The following is a 26,703-nucleotide window of genomic DNA, read 5'->3' on the forward strand; positions in this document are numbered from 1 at the left end:
TAACTAGAGTTATGGCCATTGAATTATAAATACCACAGGCTACAGTTAATAATCAAACAAATAATAATAATAATAATAATAATAATAATAATAATAAAACCATCCTGCTAACTGGAATTGCTCACACTATTTTTTGGCATGTCTCCTCTTAGCAATTTTCAGGATACACATTCTTGTGTGTAAACCTGGATGGAATAACACAGTAACAAGGACCTCTAAGACTACTTAAGAAACTATTAAATATTTAAATAACACAAGACTCTGTCTGTTAGAACAATTTTAAATATAACTATACATTCAAAAGTGGAAAAAATAAAAACAATGTATAACTAAATCTAACAGGAACAAGAATTAAAGTACATGCAAACTAATTACAGCATTACAAACTAATAACTAATAATCCATAGCAAGTTTCCCTCACATTTAGTCTTAAATGAGATCAACTATGTAGTCTAAATAGGAGGCCAGCATACATGATCATCATTTTAGTGAAAAAAAAAAAAAAATATATATATAAAATTAATGAGATTGAACAATAAAATTTATAGGAGATCATTGAGGTTGATTCTCACAGTCTGTTTGAATATCAAGCAAAACTAACAAAACAAGAACCTTACCAAAATTGCAGAAGTTTTTATATGGTATCTCCTCTGTTCTCATAAAGGAACTTATTTATAGCGTTGAAAAGTCGTATCTGACAACCGCAGATGTATCAGAGAGAAGTAAATTCAAAGCTCTCAAATTCTGCAAAGCTAAACAGAGGTTGACTGATGTATGATCAAACCTTTCCTATGGAGGAGGGAAACTGTCCTGTGTGCACTTCTGGATGATTTGTATAAAATACTTTATTTCTTGGACACAGAGTCAGTTTTCCCAAGCTGATGCCTAGAATGCATCAGCTGTAAATTGCTTCCACAACAATCCATCACCTGACTAGAGATATGAGATGTGTTCATTTGGTCACTCATATGAGGACAGACATGGATGCAGTATTATTGCACATGGACTTCAGGAACAGTCAGCTTTGTGGTGGCTCTTGGAGCTGAAGAACAATTCAATCTCATTGAAAATACAAGTTTTTCATGCATAAAATAGCAACTTTTTTTTTTTTTTTTTCATTCTGGCAAGTGGGCAGTCCTACAGAGAATGACAGTAATGATCCTTCCACGCCCAAAAAGAGGAAAGCACTATATAAAGGATTGTAAAGTGTTTCTGTGCCATACCTACATGACCAAAAGACTGTTACAATCACTCTTCCACACTGTCTCATTCTTTTTATTTTTCTAATGGAGCTGCGTCTTGACTTAGTTTCAAAGTCTTTTTTGCACAGACAACATCTTCTTGTCTGAACTTTAAATGCCAGCTGCTTTTTGTCACTGTAAAAGAAAAGTGTACATTCTGAAAACCTACTTATGTCAGAGAGATATTTTTTAACTGTACTTTCCAGATTCAAATATCAGCCTTTTCAGTGCAGCAATAGAGATAAAAAGGACATCAGACAGAAAAACTTCCTCTCTGCAAAAGAAGGTGCCTGCAACTTGCATAGGTAAGCTTAAAACTATTACTTCTTTGTTTCACCTGACAAGATTTGGGCATTGACACAAAAATGATCATTAGACTTCTAAAGAACTGAATTCAACAATTACTTTGTGAATTTAAGTCATTGTAATAAAATAATGCATTTTATTCAACAATTCATATGGGACTTAGTGTACATTAAAATGCAACAGCTATAAAAGTACTTTAATTTGCAAGTTGTCGAACATGGCCTACAGCATAATTTTTAAATATGATGTTTACAACTTTTTGCTATCTAACCAACTTGGTGCCTGGGCTTTTTATCATAGCTACACAGAATCCTTTTTGGTATCTGAGTTCGTTTGGTTACAGCTTTTTTAAAAAAAGTTATCATCAGTCTGAAAGTTTGAAATGTTTTATTTTTTCCCTTATGATTTTATATGGAACAAAAGCTAACAAGGATACACTTCACTAGAATAGTATCCGTACACCAATAAAATCTCTCTCACTACAAGTTAGTAAGATGAAATGACAGTTTTTATATGCAGTCACTGTATATAGCTTTAATTTCTTATTTTCAGTCTGGTAATTGAGAAAAGATTGAAACCTGAACTTGGAAAAATAAATATATTGCCGTTTTCAACAACCATTTCTTATGTTTAAAAATACAGACTGAATTGTTTATGCAATATGTACATCTAAGATTAGAGCTCTGAACAAAGGAGCATTACATACAGACCCTGTCACAAAATAAATGCTTTTAGCCACATTCCTGCATCACACAGTTTAATTTGTACTTAAATGGAGGTACAGGATACTCTGCTGCATTTCTGCAATTAAAGTAATATTTTGCACTTATTTTGCTTACTTAACTTAAAATAGCCTTGAAGTGGTTTCCAAAGTAGGTTACAGACGTTCCGAAAGACCGTGAACTAAACCAAGACCACACAAGTTATTGTCAGACCCTGGCTTGAACCTTCTGTTTCCTCATGTGTTTTACTAGATTCTATGCACATGAAATCTTTGGGGTTTAACATCAGCCAACGTTTCTTCACAAAATCTCAGTGGAAGAGAACACCCAAAACAGTAACTTCATAGAAACCCAAGATGATAACCCCAGATGACAGAAAGCAGTTAGTAACACTAAAAAACTAGGGGAGATAAAGGAACGGTTAAAATAAGAGCAAAGAACAAGAGAGATGTTAGATGCACATTACAGAAGAATAATTCTTTTAATTGTGTTTCAGCTCTGACCATTCATTCAAGAAATACCAGCATAAATGAGAAATTCAACATGTCTTCTTCAGCCATCGTTAGCTACTTCTGTAGCTCTACCAGTCATCTACTCTTTGCTATTTCCTGCAGGAAGTTTTGGAAATATTCTTGCTGCCTGGATATTTTCAAAGCAAGCACCCACAAAAAGAACACAATACATTTACCTGGGAAACCTTGTTACTGCAAATTTACTTATATGTAGCACAATGCCTTTTCTGGCTGCCTATTTTGCAAGAGGGTACCAATGGAATTATGACTCTGTAACATGCAGAATAGCAAATCACCTTGGGACTCTCATTATGCACGTCAGTATGTATGTTACCATTATAATTTTGTGTTCGACTGCTCTAAGTCAGTATGCAACACTGAAGAAAAACAGTGACACACAATACTCTCAAGCAGTTAATGAAAACTTTTATAGATGTGTACTTGAAAAGTTTCGCCAGCCAAAATTTGCTAAATATTTGTGTATCATTATATGGCTTACTGTGCTCTGCATAACGGTAATAGCTATAGCATATAATGTCCAGGCAAAGGATATAGAAGAACATCGCCAATGCTACAACATCAGAGTAGAAGCTGGTGAATTTACTACAAGGATTGCAGCTTCTGTTGCCACTGCATGTTTTTTTTTATCTTTTATGACGGTTTTGTTGTCATACTATTCTCTTAACAAACATCTGAGTAAAATACAGAAAAATACTTGTTTAGGAGAAAAGCATCTAATTTACAGTACAGTGAAAAGAAACATTCTTGTCATCCAGATGATATTAACCATCTGCTTTCTTCCATATCATATTTTTAGGCCAATTTTTTATGTACTGCTTACAAATAATGACTGTCCAAGGTTAAGCTATCTAGTGGAAGTTAAAAATTTCCTTACTTGTCTTGCTGCTGCTAAGAGTAGCGTAGATCCAATTATAATCCTTCTGCTAGATAAAACATTTAAGAAAAGTCTGTATGGTCTGTTTACAAAATCCACACCAGAACACCACAAACGTAACGCTGTTATTTTCACTGAAGAGACTTCCAAAATGTGAAGGAATATGGAAAGATTTTAGTAGAATATAAGTAACAATAAACTCATTTTAACTACCTACAACCAGACTCTGATATGAAATGGTAAATATTTAAATAAACGCTAACATATTACTTGTATATATTGTTTTCAAATGATCTTTGTTTGCTACATCAACATTAGCCATAACAAATACAACGTGTATATCCAAATGGATCCAAGCCCTTTACCCATGCAATGTAAAAGATATTTTGTGTTTGACCTATAGACAGTGTTTTCTACCTGAATAATCAAGGAAGAAGGCAGAAACTAGTCTGAAGTTGAGAACCCAGATCTCTTCTCTCATTGATAAGAGTCCCAGGTTTATGGACATGGGTTTCCTTTACAAAAAAGGCTGAACAGATGTTTCCTCTGGAATGGCTGAACCATGTATCAAAGGCTTAAGGAAGCAGGCAGAGCACGCTACAAAACACATTCAAGACTAAATGTGTTTTGTTTTTCCAGGTGTATTTCGTTAGAAGGTTGATTCCTTATTTTTTTTTCTTTTGTGGGGAATGCATCATGAGATGCTGAAACGCTACAGTGCACAAAGAAATGTTCTTGATGACATCTTATTCTAAAGTTACTGAAAAATGTCATTATTTACTTTAGCTATGTCCATCACATTAGGGTTTTGCTATAGTAACTATTTTTTTAGGAGTAAAAAACTGTGTTAAGAAATTTATGCACTTTTTTAATTTTAGCCTTCACAGAAAAAGCTTTACTACAGCTTTGTACTAAAATAGTAGAAATCTCAGATTTAAGATTTGAGTACTTTATCTCCCTGCTCTGACATTTCCTATCATGGCCACAGCGTTAACTGAAATTACATCTGCAACAGGATGACTCTGAAGAGAAAGTTTAGATGGTGACGGATAACCTGCAGGGGTAAAGTTTTCACTGAACAGAAACTCTGGTGGCCTAGGATTTTACTTAGTATTTGAGAAGAATGTTTTTTTTACATGCTCTGTAGCTTTGTCAGGAATCATTTTTCTTGCAGTCTTATCCATGGTAGTCACGTTCAACAGCTGAGGCAGTAGCTTCCTTATCGATACACAGCCTTTGTGTGCTCAGGATACCATACTCACCTAGGGAGTATACTGATAGGATGAGGGATAATGGTTTTAAACTGAAAGAGGGCAGATTTAGATTGAATATTAAAAAGAAATTCTTTACTGTGCGGGTGGTGAAGCAGTGGAACAGGTTGCCCAGAGAAGCTGTGGATACCCCATTCCTGGAGGTGTTCAAGGCCAGGCTGGATCGGGCTTTGAGCAGCCTGGTCTAGTGGGAGGTGTCCCTGCCCACGGCAGGGGGGTTGGAGCTAGATGGTCTTTAAGGTCCCTTCCAACCCGAACCATTCTGTGATTCTACGATTACATAATGGTCTCTCTTCCCTTCTACAATCTTCCCTGCAACTGAGATTAAAAGTTTACTGAGTGTAAAAAGTGCTATAAAATACTACGTATTCCAAGAAATCCTATCACTCCCACAAAACTTCAAAACAAAATGTAGTGAGCAATTCTGTCTTCCCAGCACTGAGTTCCACAACAGGTACACTAAACTGACCCTTCTGCCAGTAGACACAAGATATTAGGTCTTCTCTAGGAAGGACCCCAAGACTTCATATCATCTGACAGCTGCTTCATGTTCTGCAGACATTAAATAAAGATGCAAGTGAAAAAGACAGAAAATCATAGGAATGTAGTATTTTGTTTAATACAATGTTACCTGTGATAACAGAATTTAGTCATTGCTTCTTTCACAGGATTCCCATGTGATGTTTAGCCTATGACTTACAGAAAAACCTGAAGTGGGCAGCTTCAGGGTCTAATTCTACAAAGCACTGCAAACACAGCCCTTGAGCGTGGGAGGGCTGGTTTGTGTGGGTGGGTGTTCGACTGTGCAACACAACCAATGACCCAGTACCTACAGCACGATTGAATCAAGCAGTTTAAGTCCTCCAGATGACACAGTACTACTTAAATGACTGGGTTTAGATCAGTAGCTGAAAGTCGAGGTGAGCGAAGTTGTTTACTACCAATGTGTTCTTATAACTTGCACAGGCCCAAACTGAGAACCCACTAACTTCTGTCCTTCCATAAATACATTTTATAGTGAATACAGTTATTAGGATATCTCAGCAGCATGCCTGCCTGTGGATGTTTTTCTAAATACAGAGTTTTTGACAGTAGCATAGGTTTAAGTCATTCTTTCTCCACTTTTCTAGCCACAACCACTTGTTCCCCAGTGCTGCATTTATCAAAAAGGCAAGAAAACGTATGAAACTTTGGGAACTACAAATCAAATATAACTTTGCAATAGATTCTTAGCAAGATCCCATTCCACCATTTCTGCACAGTACCAAAAAATGATATATACTTTACTTTTTTTCCTGTGTAGTCTGTTCCAAGATAACGTCACCTTTAAATTTTTGAATTGCATCAAATTTTTTCTTGTTTTAAATAGTGGAAAAGCTTTTGTGCAGTACAGGCAATTTGAGAAAGTACATATTGAGTAATACATCGGTATAGCATTTGACAGAATAGCTCATGGAGGAAAAATCCCCCAAAACAGAATGGCATGAGGGACAGACAGAGAAATACTTCAGCAAAACACAGACCCGTGCTAAACTTTTACACTGCTTAGACATCCTGGTGCTAAATCAGAAGCTAGCAGGTGACTTGTGAATTGTACAATAAAAAATAAAAGAATTAATTTCCATAGCAGGGAACACAAAATCCTAAGGCAAATATGCACAGCACAAGGTTTGCAAAGTAGTTTAAAAGACTGCAAGTGTCTGCCTACTTTCTGGTTAACCCAGTCAAATGTGCTGCATTGGTACTGCATGCTCATCGATCAGAAGATACATGTTTTCTGGTTGGTTGCGCAAATGACTTAAATATAGAAACTACCTGGTTAGAGAGCATGTAGGTATTGAGCTCCAGGTAGGCCAAGCAGCATAAATATACTTCTCCGCAAAAACACCTCTGAACAGCCAGTAGTCAGCTAACAGTACACTAGGAAAAGGGCAGGACAAAACAAGAAACAGGGACTTTGAGACAGGAAGAATATATACAGGAGTGGACGCAAATGGGGGGTGAAATTACCGCCTGAAGAAACTCTGAGGAAAAAATACCGAAAGCTTTATTCTTAGAGCCTCTTAACTGCTGCATTGAATGAGGAACTACTTCTTAGAAAAACATGGGCAGATAGGACACCTTAATTCTACCTATGCTATTGATTCTGCAGCCTTAATAACCTCTTAATAATTTAATATGTAACAAAATCCTCACAAAATCCTTCAGTTGCTAGTGGAGCTCAAGGATCTAATAACTTACAGAAAATACAGAAAAAGCACCATTTATTACTGACTGTCCCCAGAAAGCATAAAAAAAGTTCCATGCCAAAGTGAAAAGAGTAGAAGGAAACTAACATGCAACAGATTTCTTGTTTTGGATATTCGAAGATTGGAAAGAGAAGATGGTCTTAAAGAACAGCTTCTATTCTGGTTATTTTTTATATAGTTGAATGTACACTTACATAAACACACACACAAACTCATACGTACAAGTGTTACTCATTTTCTAGATATACCTAAAAGTACAAGTATAAGAGTCTTGAACTCTACTGGCAAAGTCTGAAGTGTCTAACTACAAGTAGTTCAGACAATGAACAACAGAAGTGGTAACTGAGTGTGCTATCAGAATTCATATGTTTAATCAAGTTCTATATAGCACGTAAATCAGCATGCAAATCTATTCACAGATCAAGTCTCAAGTCATCTGGACCAACTAACATTTGTATATGACACACAACACAGTGCATAACGCTTAGTTCTACTCTCTGGAAAGTGTTTTTACCTCCAGTCACAGAAATATTGGACTGAATCATAACAGCAGAGAAGGCAGATTCTGTGTATTTTTGCTTCAGCAGTTTTATCTATTTAGATGATTATGTGCTGGGAACAAGAATTCATACCTACTGAGATAAACCTATAATAAAAATTTTGGATATCTACATTTAGCCAACAAGCTTGCCCTGACTTCAGTTGCACACCAATCATCTTACTGATCGCAGAAACATATACAAGCACTCAAACTATATGGAAATCATAGAACAAAGTTGGAATATTTGGAGTGAACTAAGAATAAAACCCTAGCACCTAAAGCTCTTGATGTGATTAAATTACTCTTGTATCAGTTATATTAAAAGGTATTATTATAACAAGATTTCTGCAACTATACAAAATGCTACATAAGAATCACAACACAGGCTAACTGAAGATTGTAAAACCTCTTGGTGTTTTACTGATTTAAAAAACCATGCCTCTGAAGATATTGCAAAATAAACAGGTGAAAACATCTGCCATAAACACTATGGAAATGGACTTTTTATAGAACACTGTCCTGCTTCATAACTTATATAATACTTAAACAGTGTATTTCTTGAGATGAATCACATTCTACTTTCAGTAACTAGCACAAAAGTCTTCTACCAAGATCAATGTTAGTCTATCCTCTTACTAACAGGTAACTCAATAAAACTGTCATGACAAGATAAAGCAACTTTTTCTACATGCTGAGAATATAACAACCAAAATACTGAATGCTGACCAAATGTGACTGTGCTAAATGCACAATGCTGCTTTAGGTACTCCACACCACACTAACTGCCATTGGGACTGGAAATATTCAAGTTCACCTATTTATAACAAAACCACCACTTTCAGCTTTTAAAATCATAATTATTAAAATAATTCTATAGCACAGAACATAAGGAAGTTCAATGATCAGTGGTATCCTTTGCAGTTAAGAGTTGCAGGGGCATACTAGTAATTTCTCTCTTTCTTGAAGAAAGATTACAGCTATAGAGCATTTTGGTTACTTGTTTTTAGTTTCATAAAATCTCACGCATTATTGCCTGTAATGAATCTGTTGTCGTATACAAGGAAACTACCTTCAGTTGTATTTATGTTAAGAGAAGAACCACTTTATGCAGAGTTAATCCAATTTGTTACTTTCTTTTTCCTGAAGGTGAAGTAAGAGAAAACACTATTTTGCAGGACAGAATGTAAGTGAAGTGGAGATTTATAAGAAAGACATAAGCCATTTTCCTCCTATTTCTTTGTCCTGTTCTAAAGGTCCTCTTCCCATTCATCACTTTTTAATAACTACATTAACAAAATACTTTCATTACTGTCTAATACTGAAAATTCACAAGAAAGTGGCTGACTTCAGTGACAAATGGTACTCAAACTCTAGCATGTGTTTTACGGAAAAAGACAAGCATGTCATTTCAGACCCACATTACTCCCATTTCCCTTTTTTTGTTCTCTCACATAAAAATAATTCTGTATACAAACTACTGTGTAATAACATTCTATATTGGAAGAGACCCCATTCCAATGTTGCTATTTTCAGTAGCCATCTTTTTGATTATTTCTGACACAGCAAGGTTCTGAAAGAATAAAAGGAACGGCTGAGTCCTGTATCACTAGGTTGGCAAAACAGGAATACATCTTGTGGTAAGGGAAAAAGTTCTCAAGATTCACACTTCTGATGCATAGCTGTCTTGAGTTTTCCACCCTCCTGCATTAGCACTTTCTACTTTCCTTATCATATGATCCAACTTCCAAGCAGTGAATGAATGAATGCAGGATCACATTAACTGAAGGTGAAGGTGCAATTGTCACTGATTATAAAACCTTTAAGAAATGTTGAAGGGGGTCAAACGATATACAGAGGCTCAAGAAATGTCTGGTCGCGCAGAGCAGTGAAGGAAATTAAGACAACTACAGGCCATCTTGTGAAAGTTTTCATGTTTCAGTTTTGTCATCAGAGGTGAATCTGGGGCATACGAGAGTTTATCATAGGCTGCAGCTGGACTGCTCCAGAAGCTCTGGTAGATCTTGTCACTTAAGAGAAGTCATGTGAGGTTTCTGGCACCACTACAGGAAACTGAAGTATTCCTGTCTAACTCTTCCTAATCAGTCGAGAGGTTAGGGAGCACAAAAGTGGCTAAAAGACACCTAATTCTTACAAGGGACTATAAGGTGCAAATTTTCCTGTGCATCAGAACATGATCAAACATTTTGCAGTTCAAAATAACATTCACAGAAAGCTTATGCAGGGAAAAAATGTAGTATGAGGATATCAACCTTACATATTTTCAGTAATTCACTTTCATCCATTCACATAATTTAGAAATTGGTTATTTAGTCTGCTTCCTTTCAAAACAATGTCTACAGTGACATCTAGAGCTGGGATAGTGCAGTTAGCTTAGTATGTTCTACACCCAAACCCTAGAGTTATATTTCTGCACTGATTTTGCCAAAATGAAACAATGTCTGTTGGTTTACGCTACTTTAGACTGATCTGAAGAGAGTCAAGTCCACTTAGGTTAAAACTCCCAATTACTTACATTACAGTACTTTGGTATAAACTAGTTTCATAAATATCCATAGAAATAGCACAAAATTTATAAGATCAAAAAGAGTATGTACATACACTGTTCTTAAACATTGTATTTCTCCTCCTGAGCTTGTTTGTATCAGATAAGTTTTTGTAATAATAAATGTTTAAGACTGTTTGCAAAAAGTAGATAATACTACCAATATTGTAGCATTTAACCATGTACACCTCCCTGAAATCTTAGTTTGGATGAAGACTGTCATTATGCTGCCAAAACTATGCTATTAATCTACCAATTCCAGTTTAATTTATACAAACATTTTCCTAACAAGAAAAAAAGCAAGCAGATTTCATATGAATATTCAAAAAACTAGAAATTAAACTGACTTTCAAAGTAAGTTGCAATCAAATGCGTATGTAATCTGTGAATAAAGACCTCCTAAATGTTCTTTATTAATGGAATTAGAGATGGGCTTTAATCTTACATTACACAGTAAGAGTAAACACACACTCAGCAAATACAGCTTCCTTTTCTACAGCTCCCCCTTCCTCTAAGTTACAGAAATCAAAATTCAGTAGTTTGTATTATTGTGGTGAAGGAAAAAAAATAATTAAAATCTCTTACCTTCACATCCCTGTGAATTATATTATTATCATGACAGTAACGTAGAGCTTCCAATATCTGTCTCATGTAATGACTGAAAAAACAAAGACATCATACATGACAAACCTGCAGGAAAAATTACTGTATACGTATAACAAACTAAGTTTCAAGACTCTAATTATATGAAACTGCTCAATCAACTTAACCTTAAATATTCAGAGTTCAGTAGAATGGAGTTTGTGTTTATAATAACGAATAATAAACTCTAAAGTTTGAGGATTATTCTGATTGAAGCCCAGGAAAATTAGAAAAGAAAAATCTGCATTTTCTATTTTGTAAAGGTTTCAAACGTTCAGTAATTCTGTTTCATATGACAAAGAAGTCAGGACCCTTCTATTTTTTTAATAACAAAACACAGAAAGGAAAAAAGTGAGTATCAGTGCCTTATTTATCTAGAAAGGGATAGAACCAAGATCTCACCTTACTTGATGCAGATTGAAGACTAACTTCTTTCTCCTGTGTCCAAAGGATCCCCTAACAGATTACTGACCATATTAGAAAGCCAAGAAAGCCAACAGCACCCTGTGCTGCCTCAGGCAGAGCATTACTAGTGGGCTAAGGGAGGTAATCCTTGTCCACTGGAGGTTCCAGCTTCTTATAGGGAAACATTTTTCCATAGCAACATAAGTATGCACTGCATCAAGTTGCCCAGGGAGCCTGTGAAATCTCCATCCTGGAGGTTTTCTAGACCTCACTGGACAAAGTCTTGAGCAACATGATCCAAATGCAATGTTCGCCCTGCAGAAGGTTGAAATAAAGACCTCATGATGTCTTTTCCAACCTGTCTTCTATGATACTAAAAAATTTACAGCATTGAGAAAAGCAAACTAAGAATCTCATGGGATTTGAGCTCAATTATCATGCCACTAGGACACTGGGTTTTGTTGTCCTGCAATTATATAGAATCTTTGATTTTAGTTTACCTTGTAAGTGAAAAGTTGAAGTGACCATAAATAAAGTGATATATAAAAAAGAAAAAAAAAAGATGACTCCATCTAGCAAGACCAATAAAACTCACACCTGTCAGGGAAGTCACCTAATACCATTGTATGAGATATCCATAAAAGGCAGAGACAGAGAATTAAGTATTGGATATGAAATACGTTTTTGTTCAATAATCCCATGCAAATATACATCTAGTAAATGACGAAATGCTCCAAATTCTACTTTTATTATGCTAATTATTGTAATAAACATTCAGACTGTGGAAACAGCATTATTTATAGTATTCCAACTTTTAGCTACCAGATTGTACAACAGTATATTCCATTCTTTTCCATTTATCCTGTGGGATTAATTAAAACTGTAATACATACCTGGCTACAGCCTCGCTGTACACAAATCCAGCATCTGCTCTCTTCACAATTTCAAAACACAGATCTGCTCCATCCATACTGCAGGTAAAAAGAGGGGAAAAAATGCTTAAGACAGATAACCACAATCAATTACATAAAAAATGCTCCAAAAATCTATTTACTCCACTTATATAAATCTTACATAAAATACTCTGTATACATGTACAATGCATTACTAACCAAAACAGTATTTAATAGGTAATCTAAGAGAATATGGCTTGCCACAGGTTAACCTTTTCATGCCCCTCACGTCATATAACAGTTCCCTCAAAACATTAGCAAAAACCAAACATTTCTTCTATTGCTTAAACTGCTCATTGAACAAGGTAAGCAAGACAGCAGAAAGTCAATGCCCTGTACAAGAAGGCTCTGCAAGTTAACAATTAATGCATGATATTACGTTAAGTGTGTTCAAGTGCGATTCTATTTAATAAAGAGTGTAGTTAGTTATACAAAAATCTTACTCAAACTGAATTTTAAATGAAGGCTTTAAAAAAATACTCTAGAAATGTAGTATAGTCTTTCCAGTTAGTGTTCTCATAAGGATAATTAAGGAGCTGAGAAAATATTTTACACCTCACAGCCTCACTGAAGGTACCTGAAAACAGTGACAGCACACATATTATATCACTAGCTGATACTCGATACTTTCTTCCTTTTCTTCCTAATTGTTTATAGTCTTCCTGATAACCTAACTTCCCACAATAAGTAGTTTAACACTTCTAGATGAACATATATTTATAGTCCTTAGGCTAAAATTAGACTACCATTTCTCTAAAACCAAAGCAGCTTGGTGTGGCATAATTGCTCTCCTTTTCTTTCTCCTCTAAGTAACTTCAGGCAGATTTATATCTAAAAAATATTCATTGCTTGGTGGGGCAAGAAGAGAGTAGAAGACTTAACAGGAACAATAAAAATGACATATTATAATTCATGCTTAACAAGGCACTTGCAAAAATATTGATTGTAACATGTAATTTTCAGCCTTCACACCTTTTCTTTTTCCTCTCCACCAAAGACTCAAGGGTGAAAAAAAAAAAAGAAGCAGGATTTGTAAGGTATCTGGAAAGTCAACACTATCAGGTTACCATTTTGGTAAGCTATCCAGAATATCCACCTTCACTTTGTTACACACCTGCAATGACAAAACTTCTGCTTTGGGAGTCACAAGCACTGAGCAGAGGCTTTAATTCCCAAATAAACCCTAAAGGTATCCCCATGCAAAATACACTATCGTGTGGACAGAGCACTGACAACTATAAGAGAGACTGGTGACCAAAAGAAATGCACATTTTTTTAAGTAGGTGGAAAAAAAAATCCTGGCCACTTATTTCAGCATCTGGTACAATCTTCAGATTTAACAAGCCCTACAAATCGGAAACCCATACTGCCAAACCATGACTGCTCATCATTGCATCAATATATTCCTCTGTACGTTTTTTCCCAGTAGTTTTTCTGTCTTGCTCAATTTCACATAGCTAGCCTGTATACATAGCTAAATAACACTCACAGAATATACTGTGCTGCACTACACACAGTAGCAGCAACGGGGTCAGGTTCAATGAGAACAGCCTAAATCTGGATTTAGCTAGCTCACCAGAAAAACCCCCTCATGTCAATCTCTCTTTAAATGTTTCCTCCCAACAATTTATTTCAGCTAGATGGGAAACAAAATTGAAACCTGAGCGACACCAAGCACTGTAGAACATACAAAATGTACGATTAACTACCAAAAATTAGGAGGTGTTATTCTCATGAAGCAGCAGAACTGTCCAGAAGACTAATTTCACTCTGACTTGTTATCAAATAGATGAATGCACATCCAGAGGTATTCACAATTTTTAGCAGTATCAATAGCTGCTGAGACACTGAGCCAAGAGTGTCATTCCTTTACACTAGCTTTTCTACTAAACAATGTGTTTATAATAAGAATGGTCTTTAACATGTATTTCTACCTCCCACTTATACATACCAGCATTTTTAATTTAGATTTTGTAACAGTAAGTGGCAGTGTGAATTTTTTTTGCAAATATTTTTTAATTAGCTTAAATTATGTTGATATTAAAAATGGCTACAGACTGTGAGCAGTAACGTTTGAAAGTTTTATTCCACTAAGATGAACCCCGTTGATCTCAAAAGCACAAATATATGACAGGTGTATTTTATTCTCTGACTTCAATTGACTACTTTTTCAAGGCAAAAAATTTATTTTAAGAGTAGACTTTTCTTTGTGTATAAATAGGGCTTGTATCACCCCAATGATGTTGAATTTTATCTGAAAATCTTATGAGACTTTTACCTAGCTGAGGCTGCAAAAGCAAGAGTCAGCCTCAGCTATAAGAAACCCCAGAAATTTCAGTGCACTAATAGACTAAAAACTCAGCAATATCACAACCACTTCAAAGATGACTTTGCAGAAACTGAAAGGCTCACGTGATGCCAGAGCATTAAAGTTTTGAGATACAGATGAAATAAAAGTTCAGGAAGTCTCAAGGTTTTTTAAGGACTATCAGCATTAGGCATGTGAAAACCATAAAAATAAAAAAAAATAAGATAAGTTAAAACCCAGTAAAATAAACACTCAGGGATATATACATGCTGAAGACCTAAGTGGAAGACGCAAAAAAAGTTGGTAAAATTACAGCACGCTCATAATCTAAGAATCATCTGATACCAGTAGAGGGCACTCACGGAACCTACATAAGCCGACTGGGCCAGTTTATGGTATTTACACGGAAAGTGCCAGCTAAAGCAACTCTGAAAAGGGAATTAACAAACACCACCGCATCTGAATTGTTTTAGGTGTCAGTACTAACTACGTCCCCCAATTTCCCATATTCTACTATTGATTTTTCCATAATTTAGCAGAACTATGCCTGGACCTCAGCACTTCAGATAAATGTTTCCGTAGCTCTGATCAGTGCTACCCTGCACCTTAGAAAACCTTTCTGCTATTCTGCACAAAGCTATGGTAAGTTGCAAACTGCCCGGAAAGTTTACTCCTGAGTCATACTCAATGTAGAAATCTGTTCTCAGGCTTATAGTCATTCTGAAGAATAGACAGTGTACTCCAGAAGAGATCTACATTTTAATACTGGGGTACGATAGCTTTGAATTCGCAGATGACCTAGTAAGGTGTGGCCTTCAACTTCATTTATTGACGAAGAATCAGAAAGTTTGAGAAGCACTGCTTTAGGGAATTGAATTGTTACTTAAAAAGAAGAAGAAAAAAAAAGATTTGGCACGTTGCTCATAACCAAGTTTACTGAGTTTTATACCCTGTGTTAAAGGCCTGCTCACAATGGCATTTTTTCCTTCAGTTGGACAGTTTTTATATACTTTGATTACTTCATCTTCAATTACTACAAATAAACTGCCATAAATTAACTTGAAAAATGCAGTATTTAACTTTTCTTGAAGTCTTATGTAGTAAGCTCTGAAAATTAGGACAAAAAGTACAGAAACTCTTATTTCCTATACGTTGCCCATGCATCCAGGGTTTAGCTCATTCCAGATAATTAAATGAGCATCTGTATAGAGGCGTTTCAGTACTTTAGATTGAGACATTTTTACAACTTTGCTGGCAGCCAAGAGATGGATTTCAGAGCTTTTCATAAACTAACTCATTCCATTTAGTCACAAACAACGGACAAACTTCATTGAGTAATAATTCCTAAATCACTGCGTAGAAGATGATCTTAGGGGGAGTAAGTAATTCTAAACAGGTGTGCTTGGAAACAATTTTCTATGAGTGTTTTCCCAGCAATGGTCCAACCTGATTATTAAATAGCACATATGCTTCCTAAAAAAACACTAGTTTTGGTGGTAATACGCAGGTAGTACCATACCTAACATGAAATGTTTAATCCATACTCCAATTTAATGTTAAAACCTCCATATGTCAGCCAGTATCGTGGGGCCATACAAAAATACTCACTTTATAGCAATACTGTCTGAATTACTTCATCTTTATACAAACTTTTGAAAAAAAAAGTGTATGCACCAACATTTTATATTGACTTCTACCAGTTAATTTTGCTTAAAAGCGGGTCTTCTGAAGCTTTGCTGAAATAATGCAACTTAGCAGCCTATGGTATTTAGTTATAATAAATGCTGAAATTTCAATGCATCAATGTCTCAGTGCTCTGAATTCTCAGTTGCCCTGACAAATTTTGCTACTTATTATGAAAGATAAAAATCCTGATTTCTAAGGCATTTAAAATTAGAGCTAGTCACTTTAGGCTCCCTTTCAGTCCACAGGAAAAAAAACCACGTACAGAGATGCCTCAGATTTAGAGTGTAATTTTTAAATGTCTGAAGCTAGGACAGACAGAATCTCTAATTTAATGACTTCTCTAAGTGTACTGTAAGCTTTTCAAAATGAATTTGAAAGTTTTTCCTTTCATTGGATATTTTGAAAATCTGGCCCAAACTTTAAATCTCGAAGCATCTCAAACTATTTGCTTTCAGTAATCACAGCAACTTGTTTCGGTGTGAAAATTACAGATTTTAGTTTCTTTTGATTTTACTTTTAGACCTTTTTTTTATCCTAGATAATGTATTACGCAAGTATGAAAGAACAGAAGTACAGTAAAGCCATATAAAAGATAAAGGACTACAGGTGAGATGGCATTTGAAAATAAAACCATAACTGGAATCCTAACATGATTGAGTAAAATAATGAAAAAAAGACTTCACTCCATAAACTAAGAACTGTGCTACTTCACAGTATTGTAACAAAGCAGAATAAATAAATAGCATTCATTTTTTCTCTTCTTTTTTTCTTAACACTTCAAACGAAGCTGCATGATTGAATGTACCGTCATTTTAAATGCTCATCAGCTTACGCTTAACATAAACCTAAGTAACTGCAACCATTTTGAAGTACCACTTTTATGAACTTGAGACTTTAAAGACTATTTTCATGGTAGCTAGGTTAAACAGCAAAGTTATATGTATGTAACTATATATATATATACACAGTCCAACTGATGAATCTAAATAAGATCAGTTCTTCTATTGTCCCAAGAGATAAATATCTCTTAGAACACGCTAAGAAAAGCAAAACCACCTATGTAGAGTAATGAGACAATATTCTGCAAATGACCAGATATTAAGCTATCTGCAGTTCACTCACTACTCGTGTATTTGAGCTCTTCAGCATGAAAGGTAAGTACTCAGTCCACATACTTTGATTATACTGAGGATAAACTCCATATAATGTACTCCAAGTCTAAAATGTGGTTCTCAGACACTTCAAATGGAATATTTGCTTTGTTTTAGAAATACTGCAAGTAGCTGTCCCTTCTCAAAGTATTCTTGTTGATAAAAGTCCAATAGCCATTAGGAAAAAAATATGTAACAAGCAATAGACTATAAAAGCGAGTGTGACAGTTACATACCAAACAGAAAACAGGATTCTATATAAAACCAGTGTTCCTCCCCCCTCCCCATCCGTGAACTACCACGCAAACATCACGTGACAGAGACAGCACTGTCTAGAATAGCATATTGTTGAACAAATACAAAAGAAAGCCGATTGCACCCAATTTCATAAATGGAATTTTTAAATAGCAGGAGAATTTTACATATTATTTTGTCCTTTGCAAGGCACAGACTTAAAAAAAAAAAGAAAGATCGCTTTCACCTGTTTTGACACTGTAAAATATGTCTGTTTGATGTACTTCTATTGACTACACGCTTGTATTAGGTAAAAGGTCACAGTTAACTCAAGACTAATGATGGATCACTTGATATACAGCTGTCAGCAAATAACACCACAGAATGGGAAAGAAAATTGCGACTGTACGGTAAAGCCTGTAGAGCTGGCCCTATCTCAGATGCAAGGTCTCTCTAGAGCCTCTCAGGGATCTTTTCCATCAGTGGAAAGAGTCCATTACCCTTCTGGGGAGCAGCTGCAGTGTGTGTGTGTGAAATTACCTGGCACAGGCACATACTTTTAAAATAATAATTTTACTTTAAGAATAAGACTTTCTGGGACCGGCTCTACTTCTTACTCTACATATGCCCTTCATCTATTACAGTCAGCTGCTTCTGTGCAGTTTATTACACCAGTACCTAACGGCTACCTACTGGTAACGTGACATTATGACCCCATTCTAAAGAATGCTTGAATTTGTGTATAAATAGTGGTTAAAAACAGAGCTAATTTTTTGGTGTTAAACTTCATTGCTACTGTTCATGTTCATCAATGGTTCTATGAATTGTGACTTGATTTTTTTAGTGTTTATTGTAACAACAGTTTTCAAAACTGGGCACAGATTTTTTCCTGAGTGGAACCATCTCTTGTTATCAGATATATGCCGGATTTGCTTATTTAACTTGTACTTCTTTGTAACAATAGATTTGGCAAGATATTTAAGGTTGTTTTAGCAGCTGCTCCATGTAGCTAAAAAGCTTATGAAACAGTAGTGGAACTACACGTATTATTTATGTGTAATTGACGACACAAAGTTTTAGGTTTGGTTATTGCATGCATTTCATGTGCTGGACCTGAATTAATTTTCATGCAAAGCATCTGCCAGTTCACAGAGAGCCCATCACCAGCTGGGCTTGTATCTCCTCTGCAGATCTGTGTTGTCTTCCCTTTTTCTGTCATTTCAGAGTAACTAGGCCCTAATAAAATATATTTTATCACTGTAGACAGAACTTAGTTGCAAAGCAGTTAAGTTTGTTATAACAATGGCGTATTTAACAGAAAGCAGTACAAGGGAAAATAAGCTACCTACAAATACACAGACGCTTTTCTACTAACTATAAGTTTCTTATTATGGTCACATGAATCATACGGTCACGCAGACATGTATGCCACCCAGACAATGCAGTCTTACTCCACAGCAAACATCACTCTTCCATTGAGTCACTTTACCAAAGCATCCCCTCCAGCGTAACACATTGCGCCCACAACTCTCCCATTCCCTGCTACGTGTTGAGCACAGGTGTTCCTACTGTCTCATTTTCTATCTCTGTTTGTTACAAAAGAGTGATGTCTTGTAGTGTATAAGGGAGACAAGGACATATGAGATGGCGAAGCATTATTATCCTTCAAATAATTTAGCCTCATATTTCCTTCTTTCATGTGGCCTGAAGTCAGGTACAGTATTTGTGTAGTAATCCTAATTACTTTTTATGTATACAAACATAAATGATAATAGGCTTGTCATTAAAAAATAATTACTGGTTTTGTCTCATATTTCTGAGCTACTGGCATGGTAAAAATAGAAGCAAAACCTTTTTTCCATTTCAAAATCTTGTTAATTATCACAGTATGTCTCCCCAAGGTATACATAATTATTTCATAATAGTATAATTAAAGTCCCTTGGTCCATGCTTTGGGATTTACAGAATAAAAAACAAAGTCAGAATCAAAACTTACAGAAAGCATAAAACAACTATTTCACACAATCATAAGTTTATAAACTCACCTAAAAGAAAAAAAAAAAGCAGAAGAATTCCAAGCAAAAATTTTCAGATTTACTACTTTCTTTTACTTTTTCTCTACCTCAATGGTAAAACTAACATCTGAGAATTATTTTTTAAGTGCATATCTCAAGTCAAATATTTGGCTCTAGTGGACATGCCAATTTGACCTAACACACTGGCATGATGTGGCTTGCTCCAACGTAAGCAGGCCAAATGCATCAGAAAAAATAATGGAGGAAGATCAGAGAAATCAGAGGTATGAACACATATAACCCGACACACTAGGAATGCATATATGGGGAACATAAAAAGAAGACAAGATAGTTACAGAGAAGACAAGGAAGATCAAATACAGAAGATCCACAAATTAGCATTCTGCATTGTCCTTCACCGTTAGCTAAAACCTAACTCAAGAAGGGCTAATAATTTTCCCTCAAAGAAGGAATACAGCCATTTAGGGGCTGCCCTCCCTTTTGTTTCTCGTTATGAATTAAAAATAACTGTACGCTGCTGAAAAGTAATGCTTTGCTCACCCTTCTATATACCAATGGTAACTAAAAGCTTGCATTCAAGCTTCCAAAACGTATCTTCTAGACAAATACTTCTTTTCATATGATGTGAACGGGTATATCAATTTACAAGAATACTTAAATACTCCAGTAAGCTTTAATTTCTTATCTAATAAAGGAAAAGCAGTGCTAAAGAAACAATAGTCGGGGAAAAAAAGAAAAAAAAAACAGAAAAAAAGAAACAAAACCAAAAAAAACTTCACAAGTGCAATAGAATACCATCAGTTACCCAAAGACAATGACTATCAGCTGATTTTTAACTTGTTTTCATGTACACTATTAGGGACACAGTAGCCACCAATGAAGAGCATGTCTGCCCTTAGAAAGCATGCTATAAAGAGTCAGCCTGATGTTAGCCACTTAGCCAGTGTGACAACTTTTTTTATTTGGGACAACTTGTACTTGCCAGAAATAAATATTTTCATAGCACTCAAGAATTCTGAGCTACAAAAGAAGCAGGTGGAAGCAGACATACTTTTAGGATCTTATTTCACAAATGGCAACAAGGAAGGTAAAAATCAAAGAGAGAAACTTACAACTCAAAGACCATATAAAGCATTCCATCTGAGCTGTATGTCTCCAAGAGTTCAACAATGTGAGGATGCTTCAGCATGTGACAAATACTGGCTTCCCTCTTCAGATCTGTGGAAGACAATGAGGTAGTGTATTAACTATATAATCAAGCTGTTGAATAAAAAAAAAATAAAAAAATTTAAAACAATTAGAAACACAAAGTTTGGAAACACACACACATCTAAATTTCTAATAAATTCTTTAATCTTTATTAAGAACACAGCTGAATGATAATGATTTTCCTTCAGAACTTGTGTGAAATTAAGTTAAAAAACCTGACATAGATCTCAAAATATAAACACAGGAAACTTAATAGGTTTTTTTGTTTCGACCTATTAAAAGATTTCTTTGGTCATAATCTGAAGAACTGTAAGGTAATAAGATCCTTTAATGCACATTTGCAGGCTACACCAAGATCTTCATCCTACATATCCAACATCACAGCAAAATTATCTCCAAATACAGAAGACAGGCTCTTTCATCACACTACTGAACTATAAAACCTGGAGGTCTCTAGTCTGATCCCTCAGCTCAAAGCAAAGTCAATTAGAGCAGGTTGCCCAAGACCACATCCAGTTGGGTTTTGAACATCTCAAAGAATGGAGACTCTACAACCTGTCTAGGAAACCTATACTGGTATCTGACCACCCTTGTAAGTAAAGAAGATTTTTTTTCTTATGTTTAAATTTCTTGAAGTTTACTTCTTTAATAGTGATTTTTGAAATAAAAACAACATCACAACATACGAAATTACACCGGCATAAATTTTAACCAGTGCATATTAGCTTGCATCTCTGTTCTAGAGAAGAGGGAGAGAAGTAGAAACAGTTGTGAATAAAGAAAGAGCAGAAACCACTGTGACTCAAAGCTTAAGAGATTTTAGTTTTAATTAAACAACTCTTTTTCTGATCACAAATCAATCCTTCTGCTAGTATAGAAATGCAAAAAAACCAAACCGCACTGAATTAATTTTCTTTCTTCTTTGTTGAAACTATTTGGTATTTTTTGTTATTTAGTCATCCTTAAACTTCTTTTTTTCCCTTTTAATTTACCAGTAGTATTCTAGAAAAATAGCAAAATCCTGAATGATAATTTGAGAATGAAGGGAAATATTAGTCTGCATTCTGAAGCAGACATTTTACTTTTCTATTCTCTTTCCATACAGTTGTTCATTGTTCAAAAATGACCTACATATGTATTTATGGGAAAATATAAATACAATTTCTTGTTTTGAAAATACTTACCATAGTGTTTTGCTACACTAGAAAGAAACTTAAAGTGCACTGTTTTCATATGTGTCCTATGACATTTCTAACATTCAAAAATACCAGCAGCAAGATGAGCATTCTTCTATGTGAAGCATTTAATAGGTTACTCAGATTTACACTAAACTTTCGATCTTTTAGTCAGCTACAAATTCAGAAGAAATGCTCAGAATTTGGAAATGACTGAATTTTAATCCAAGAAAAATTTTCAGGTTCACAAAGTGCAAATTTTCTTACTAGAACTTTCATATTACACTTGCATTACGTACATCCTCCCCCACATCCTTGCAAATATAATCTAAAAGCAAAATGAGCAAAGCGACCCCTTAGAAACCATTACATAACGTCATCTTAGGAAGTGCAAACAGAGCATCAAAAAGAAGCAAACAACTCTCTCTCACTGACGCAGAAGAAATTTAGATAAAGAAATTAATGTAAAATTTGTCCTTTATACAGAGTTTCTAACAGGTAAGAAAACTGCAGTATATCTTTCACTATTGAAAATACTCACATATCAGTTTTTACACTACCTTCATATAGAGGAACTTCTAAACCTATATTGTAATGTTCCCTTCCATCGCACTTAGGCATTGATGCACCACTAAATGATTGCCACCACTTTTCTAGGCAGTGAGGTTCTTCTCTTTCACTGAAGTACACATCCAGTCTTTCCTAAACAGGATCAAAGGTAAGCCTACCGACAGATAGCATACGAGAACAGAAAACGATGTGATGCTATGAATGACTATGATCTCCAGAAAACGGCACTTTTATTTTGTCTCTTACAAATTAAAGACTTTAATGCTACCACACTTCACCATAGCATCTGATACCTATTTTAGATGGAACGCAGAATGAAAATCCAATAGCAAACTACAGAAAAGACTGCTTTATTTATGGGTAAAAGTTGTGTTCAAAATAGTTTAGTTTGGCCACTGTATTGATTTCTTGTGGGCTTTGCCTATATTTTGAAGGGAAGTAGAACTGTGAGGAACAGACTATATGCTGTCATTTACCTCATTTCTTTGTGCAATACTGCATGAGTGAAAAAATTGCTTACAGCCTGAGCATCAGCAGCAGAGGAAGGAGAAACAGAAAGTGAAAAATAAAATCTCCAAACAGGAAAACAAATGAACGGAAGTCACAGAACAAGGTTTTGTATGACTTACGGGTCTTGGGGGTAAAAGCAGAAAAAAGTCCTACTTGAAAAATAGCAGGGACTTGTTTAAGAGTAGACCTATTAAGGAAGAAGAAAACTAGGTACAAAGAGAGAGAGGAGCACATACCACCTTGATTCAACAAAGCCACAAGGCAGGAAAGAGATGACGGATTCTGAAGTCCATTTGGACTGTGACCCAAATGTCAAAATATGTCATGTTTAAGACCAGTAAAAAGGAAAGGAGAGGAGAGGGAGGAGAAAAGGCAGAGATGGCACATATATTTCATTGTTTTCACTTAAAAAAAAGATATCATCATCTACTCAATCCTTTATTAAATGTTTTTGCCAGACTGAATTAAATTTCATCTCCACGTATTCCTCAAGATGTAATTAAAATCCCAAGTGCCTAAGATACTGTTTCAGTTCTGAATACAACATAAAACTAAGAAGGTGTTTGGTGGCAAGCAGGTGACTGAAGATTTCCTAAGAAAAATCCCATTATTGTCTTGTAAGCCATCATATTATCTGTAATTTATCATACTGAACATAACATCATGTGAACTATTTGCTACCTCCTATTAAGTTTTCTAAACCTCTGCTAAGTATTTTAGCCATATTGTTTAGTAATGAAGGTCACACATATCCCATACTGAAATAAGCCTTTCATATTCCAAACACCTAAAAGAGCTTTAGGACAGCTCCAGAATCTGCCAGTGGAGTAAATCAGCTTTAAGCAGCAAGAGGTGACATGCACCATTTACTAATGGTTACGTATCTCATATTTAGAACAGTCTCCTTCACTAGTAAACAAAATTTAGCTAAAAGAACAGACCCTAAGGCAAGACAAGGTCTTAGAATCTAACACAAACTGTCATCTTTTAATTGCTGGACTATTTTACTTTACATTTGAATCCTTTTTGGACACTTCAGCAATTAATTTTTCTCTTCTTGATATGGCTGAAGAAATCACTTTCCACTCCATTCTTTAAGACTTCTCTGTCAGCACTTCTTTCAAAATTAAACATTAATGACAACAGTGAAAATAAATAGAACAGCAAGGTTTAAAAGCACAAACTTAAAAAGTTTCTCTGCCAACTGCTTGAAAGGTATTGGTATACAACCAGAAATAGCAGAAAGATGTGGTGTTTCATTTAACTTGCTTAGCACACAGTCTGATACATCATAATTTGAAAAGCATTTAAAAGCTGTCATTTTGCACTACCGCTACCAATAAATGTTCCAGAATTTCAGTCTGTTTATGAATCCTGAGGGTTGTTTTTAGCAACTAGAGGCGAGTTCTAGTTTCCATTATATACATGGCTAATTAGAGAGAATCACTGAAGTTGTTAAAATGGCATGAAAGTTCAGACTTCTAAGATGGAAAAGGGAATTCCCAGTGATAACCACCACACAGAGAAAATGCAGCCTTGTGTTTGATAGTGACCCTGAAAATTAATTGCTGGAAGCACTAAAAAGATAACTGTTCTAAATAATTGTAAAGAAAGATATGTCATTCGTTGATAGAAAATATAAAACACGAGCATCACTTAAAATTTCCATGGGAGTTAACTACCTAATAGCCTATGCATCTCTGACAATTCTGCCAACACCTAATTTCTTTTCAAAATCTGATACACAAGGTTTTAAAACATCTCAAACATACTGAACGTATTTTGAAAGTAAGGTCATGGAATCCTACAGCATGGAAGAATTAGATGCTCTCTAGCAGCCTGGATTACAGCAGCATTTTAATGTCTTAAAAGTGACATGCACAGACTGTAGCAGCCACATCTTTTGGGGGGAAGGACGGCATCAAGTTTCTTAGCAAGATGGAAGACATACAACATTTTTAAACAGCATTCTGATTTTTCAGGCTCAGTCCTTTAAAGGATTAGTTCTCCAGCCACAGCTTGGGTATGACAGTATTTTGAAAGGAAGCGTCTAAATCAGTAGTAAACTTCTTGCTTAAAATGCTTCTATATATTTTGTACAGTGAGAATATGATTATATACAATTTAAATAGATGTCATAGTACTAAGTTTTAAAAGGAAATCAATACACTTTTTTCATTTGGTTATGTAATTCTAGCATCATTTGGTATGCATCATGGAGAAGTTGCTGACCACTCCAACTGGAATTCTTCCAGATACAACTAAACTAATTGATGTGCTTCAGAAATGTGCCTGATACACTCCAGTCTTGAACAGGCCACAAGGGCAGACTAGTTCTAGTTCAAAGTAACCCCCTAAAGCATGCATGTGTAAGGCAGACACTGAGACCTCAGCACCAACTGTTTCACTCCACATTGTTTTTCATCTTGTGGATTAGCCTTGGCTAGCTGCTAAACTCCCACCCAAGCCCTTCCTCACTCTCTACTCTCAGCAGAGCAGGGGGTAGAAAATATAAAGAAGAGGAACAAAAAAAGCTCATGGGTTGAGATAAAGACAGGGAGACTTCTTACCGGTTACTATTGTGGGCAAAATAGCCTTAATTAACAAAGTTAATTTATTGCCAATTAAAATAAATACTTACTTATTGATTTGGGTAGAGGGAATCAAAAAGATAAACATTAAACCAACAAATTTCCTCCTCCCTTTCCCAGGCTCAACTTCACTCTAGACTCCTCTACCCCCCAACTCTGAGTGGTGCAGGGGTGTGTGTGGGTCATGCTCGGTACGCAGTGGTTCTTCTTTGCTGCTCCTTCCTTCTCACACTTTGCTGCTGCTCCAGCACGGGTCCTCTACAGGCTGCAGGGGATATGTGCTCTGCCATGGTGAACCTCCTCCTTCCCTGATCTTGGCATTCCTTCTTTTTGTTCCACGCTCCCCATGCCTCAGTCCAGCATTTCCTACCCTTCCTGAAATATCTTTTCACAGAGGTGTCACACACGTGGCTGATGGGTTCAGCTTTGGTCTGTTGGAGCCGTTTGGAACTGGCTGTGTCCAGCACAGGGCAGCCCCAAGCCTCTTCCCACAGAAGCCACCCCTGCAGCACCCCATTATCAAAAACTTGCCACTTACATTTAATACAAGTCTGCTTCATTTTCTAGTAGCCAAGACTGCACTAGACACCATGCTTCAAAGGACCCCAGAGTTGATCACCTCCAAGCTGAGCATACCGCTACACACTTCTGCCTCAAGACAACACATAACAAGCACACGACACATCTTGCATGACAGCAAACTCTAGTTTAACCAATCATACTGTACCTGAGGTCACACATCCAAAATCAGATGAACTTTCAGGGCAATACCAGCTTAAAAAGTTTCCCTATCCCCTCTCTGTTTGCTTATTCTTGTTCCTCTGTGAAAATTATTTTTAGACTTTATTATTCTAATAATATAGCAAGGAAGTAATAAAAGCTCTCAGCAAAGCCAACATACTGCAACAGGAATGAGCAGCTGGAGGTTGGAAC

At 35.7% G+C, this 26,703-nt stretch overlaps 2 protein-coding genes across 5 annotated transcripts in view; one reads left to right on the forward strand and one right to left on the reverse strand.

Moving 5' to 3' along the window:
• CASK (calcium/calmodulin dependent serine protein kinase) overlaps positions 1 to 26,703 on the reverse strand; it is a 225,486-nt gene that overhangs the window by 115,866 nt on the left and 82,917 nt on the right. For all 4 annotated transcript variants that reach the window (XM_054189174.1, XM_054189173.1, XM_054189172.1 and 1 more), the window contains exons 3-5: positions 20,828 to 20,933; positions 12,241 to 12,318; positions 10,886 to 10,958 (exon numbers count right to left, since the gene is read on the reverse strand). In XM_054189174.1, coding sequence (XP_054045149.1) covers positions 10,886 to 10,958; positions 12,241 to 12,318; positions 20,828 to 20,933 — 257 coding nt within the window. The remainder of the gene's footprint in view (positions 1 to 10,885; positions 10,959 to 12,240; positions 12,319 to 20,827; positions 20,934 to 26,703) is intronic.
• GPR82 (G protein-coupled receptor 82) lies at positions 1,129 to 4,019 on the forward strand. The gene is made up of 2 exons (XM_054189179.1): positions 1,129 to 1,546; positions 2,766 to 4,019. Exon 2 carries the CDS (start codon positions 2,799 to 2,801, stop codon positions 3,831 to 3,833), a length of 1,035 nt encoding a protein of 344 aa, XP_054045154.1. The 5' UTR covers positions 1,129 to 1,546; positions 2,766 to 2,798; the 3' UTR covers positions 3,834 to 4,019.

This window comes from Rissa tridactyla, chromosome 1, assembly GCF_028500815.1.
Source record: "Rissa tridactyla isolate bRisTri1 chromosome 1, bRisTri1.patW.cur.20221130, whole genome shotgun sequence".
NCBI lineage: Eukaryota > Metazoa > Chordata > Aves > Charadriiformes > Laridae > Rissa > Rissa tridactyla.